We start from the raw sequence: 4,113 nt of genomic DNA on the forward strand, positions 1-4,113 counted from the left end.
ATATATATATATATATATATATATATATATATATATATATATATATATATATATATATAATGTTTTTGAACATTAAAGTCACTTTCCATGCAGGATGATAAAAGAAACCAAAATGTTCATTGATGCATGAATAATGCTTATCTGAAAAGCACTGAGACTCTTAGGACTTTTTATAGTTTATATCCTGGAATCTACTAAAAGTTTTTCAATAGCCATATTCCAAGGGCTTTTAAATTGTTAAGCCTACAGATAACTACCAAGTCTCAGAGATCTGTGAATGAAGATTTAATGATTACTGAGGGGTTTTACTCATTGATGTCTCTCTTCTTCATCCTTCTAATATGCTGTCATAGATATAGTTCTCTGAAACTGCACCAAAAAAAAAAAATGGCAAAAAAACAAAAGCCTTTTCTGGTGATTCACTGAGAATGCAATATTTACAGTGGGAAGCTCAAGGTAAATAATTAATTTCTTTTTTGTCTTCATCTTTAGCTATAGGTTAGGAGAGGGAGAGAGCCTTTCTGATAAAATAGGTAAAAGGTGAGCAAGAAGTGGAGGAGGTTTATGAATGTAATCATATGCCAACGGGAACAAACAGAAACCTTCACTAATGCAGCATTTGCCATGAAAGAACACAGAATCTAACAATTTTATAGTCCTTTTCACCACAGACGTTAACATGATAAAACTGAATACTTTCAATGTGTGAATCTAAGCACTATGCCTTTGTATATCATCTTGCCTGTATTTTCCATGGTGATTGTTTCTATCTCCTTTGCTTTCCCATAACAGACCTAGGTATGCAGCTTAAAATAATATTAGGGGCTTTATTTGCCATCCTTTTGACTAAGGACATGTTGATTTTATTAAAGCAAGTTGGGTCTGCATTCTTTCTTCACTATTATTACAGGTAGACTTGACAGACACAGGACCTTTGTTTGCAAATGTTCTGCTCTGGAGAAAACCTTGTTAAATAAGTTCCACTTTACCTGCTGGGCAGTTGCACTCTGAAGGTGCTTCTCTTGCAATTCTTATTTTAGCCATATGTTCATAGGATTTCTGTAGGAAAAGAAGAGGTATTAACGATCATCAGTAGCACTGTAGAAAAATGGAGTCGTTCGGGACTCTGACCATATGTCTGATTTGCCAGCATTTGATAGGCTACATAACTAACATTTACATATGTACTTGGACCTTAGTCAAAAGGTAACAGTACCCAAGACCTAAAAAAGGAAAGTGATCATTGACATGATATCAAGATTGCTAGACACAGATACATCTTTCTCCATTCTCCAACCACCACCACCCTCTCCCTCAGCCCAAGAATAAACAATGTAAAAACCTGGCACTAACATGTTGCAGTTCTAGGCCAGCTGTGGCTTACCTGGCTTACATAGGTGCATACATGCAAATATATGCTACAGTAAGTGTTATGCAGACGCACACAACAGCCAATACCTTACACATGAAGGTAAAATGCTTTATTATGTTGTGTTCCAACTAAGACTAAACATCTTCTTTGTTGAAAGCAACTTCCGAACACCCCAACTCTAAAGCTATCCTTAAACATAATGATGCTTCCTTTCAATTCTCAACTCCAATGGTTCTGCATTCATGAATATTTGGGCACTGCACCCTTTTCTAAAGATAAACCTACTTTAAAAATAAATAAATAAATAGGGCTGTGATTGTGGCTTAGGGGTAGAGTGCTCGCCTAGCATGTGTGAGGCCCTGAATTCAATCCTCAGCACCACATAAAAATAAATAAAATAAAGATATTGCATCCAACTACAAATAAAAAATAAATATTTAAAAATAGATAAATAAATAAACTTTTATTCTAAAAAGAGCCAATGAGTAAAATCATTTATTTTAACTTATATGGTTATTTCACTTTATGCATTAATATCAACTATGGCCCTAACCTTATAATAGGTGAAGGATAAAACAGATGTTATCTCTGCAAGAAATAGTCTTCATACAACTGGGGAAAGAATTACATCAGACTCCAGAAAACTAAAGAGAAAAAAATGCCTTCCAGTCATTCTGGCCACCCTTTCCCCTTTTAGACCTACACACCTGTTCGGCATACAAACATTAAGAAGGAAGGAGAGAAGGTAATATATAAAGAACTGGAGATATCAAGAGAGGTGCATACATGCAAATATATGCTACCGTAAGCGTTATGCAGACGCACATAATCAAACCAAGTATGCATACTGTAAGGGTAAAGTCTGGTCCTACACACAGACTCACACCTGTGCAAAATGTTATGCACGTGCAAAATACCCCAGCCTCTCACACCTGAGCCAGAAGGCGCTCCACTTTCTCTTGCACCATGGCCTTCAGCTGATCCAAGGTATCAGGCAGCAGACGAACAGAAGGATCCCCTTTAACAGATTCGAGAGCGGCGATCCTAGCCTGGAGGTCGTTGGTTTTCACCCCAAGGTACAGACAAGAAATCACGGCCACCACTGATAGGAGTGTCGCCAGGGCCGTGCACTGGGGCATGGTACGGGCACACCGCTGCCCGCAGGGGCCCGGGTCTTCGGATCCAGACTCTCGACCCCCTCCTTTCCCTGCATGCTTCTTCACCAGCATTGTGGCGGCTGCCTCGGCTTCGCCTTCCACCCACTATCTCCTCCAATAATCTTAAAAGGAGAGGAAAAGGACTATTCCTTTAAAGTTCAGTCTCTGTGGCTGCACAACTAGTTGGTGGAGTCGGAGCCCGGGCGCGGAGATGGACCTGCGCTTTGCTCAGTTTTGAGACCAGCAGGCGTGGACCATCCTCCGCTTCCTTCTCTCCTACCAGTTGAGTGAAAAGCACCCTCAGTCCAGGGACCGGGTGGCGATGGGGTAAAAAAAACCGAAATGAAACCCACCCGGATGGCTCTCCTAACCCTCAAAAAGCAGACACCTCTCCCCAGGTCCCCGAGAGCTGCAGTGTAGGGTCCCGGGGGGCAGCGGGCGCGGCGAGGGGCCGCCGCTCTCCCGCCCCACCGAGCTCTGGACCTGTTGCGTCTGATACTTTGCCTTATTTCTACCTATTCGGTGTCTTTCCGCCCGACGACCAGTTTCCCACCTGGATTCAGTTCAAGGCAAAAAAGGCTGAGCGACACCGGAGAGCGCAGCTCTAGAGGAGCGGCCAAGGGGGAGAGTAGAGAGGAAAACGAAATAACCCAAGGAGCAAACGCAAGTCGCGGCTGCCCTAAGTATCTCCGCAGCCTCGCGTGTGCGAGCTTAAATACCCTTCGGGATGCTCGTGTGCGAGTGTGTGTGTGTGTGTGAGTGCGCGCGCGCCCGGATCGCGACGTCCCTCCCCCGACCCCCTCCCGGCGCCGGGCGTCCGGTCCGCAGCTCCCGGGGCATTGAGCCCCCCCTCCCACAAAGCCAAAACAGGAGTCCGCCTTATTAGCATAATATATTCACCTTCGCCCAGCCCGCGGGGCGGACAGCGAGACCCAGGAGGGGGCGGGGAGCTTGGGTGGGAGCGGAGCGGGAGGTCCATTATTAGCATAATGTATGCAAATAGCTGGAGCAGCCACCCTGATTGGAGAGGAGCTTGGCAACCCCTCCCCCTCCGCGGAGTAACTTCAGCGTCCCCCAAGGCCACCTCTCTGGTCTGGGCCAGGGGCCCAAGCCCGGTTCGCCGCCGGGCTGCTGGAGGCCACTCTGGCTTACACCCTCCCAGCCCAGCGCCGGCTCTTTATCCCGGTTAAAAATGGAGGAATGGCCTCCAGAAGGGAAGGAGTGAAGCTGGGCGCTCCAATTGTGATCCTCACTCAAAAGCAGCCGCAGGAGCTCTTCCCACTTCGCCCTAGTGCCTCATTTTCCATCCTCCTTCACTTTCTCACATGTCCAGAAGCAAAATGTCTGGTTGATGTCTTAGGTACCTTTCCCCATTTCCCTTCCTTCCTCCAGCCGCGCAGCAGATTCTCCGACAAGGAGAAGTTTTCTCTCCCCTCCCCCAGTTTCCTTCTGTCTTGACGGCTTGTCTCCCCCCAGCTCTGTGTTCCTGCTCTGTACTAGGGTGCTAATGCATTTTCCTGATACCCTGTTTCGTGGGATTGAAAAGGAGAGTGTTGAGGCACACACATGTCTCAGGAATTAGGA

The 4,113-nt window shown here is 45.6% G+C and overlaps 1 protein-coding gene across 14 annotated transcripts in view; it reads right to left on the reverse strand.

The window, feature by feature from the left end:
* Col25a1 (collagen type XXV alpha 1 chain) overlaps positions 1–3,283 on the reverse strand; it is a 469,539-nt gene extending 466,256 nt beyond the window's left edge. For all 14 annotated transcript variants that reach the window (XM_048813730.1, XM_048813728.1, XM_048813727.1 and 11 more), the window contains exons 1-2: positions 2,305–3,283; positions 990–1,059 (exon numbers count right to left, since the gene is read on the reverse strand). In XM_048813730.1, the coding sequence (XP_048669687.1) occupies positions 990–1,059; positions 2,305–2,601 (367 nt within the window). In that variant the 5' untranslated portion in view covers positions 2,602–3,283. The remainder of the gene's footprint in view (positions 1–989; positions 1,060–2,304) is intronic.
* Between the last annotated feature and the right edge of the window lie 830 nt (positions 3,284–4,113).

This window comes from Marmota marmota, unplaced genomic scaffold (genome assembly GCF_001458135.2).
Source record: "Marmota marmota marmota unplaced genomic scaffold, marMar, whole genome shotgun sequence".
In the NCBI taxonomy this organism is placed as follows: Eukaryota; Metazoa; Chordata; class Mammalia; order Rodentia; family Sciuridae; genus Marmota; species Marmota marmota.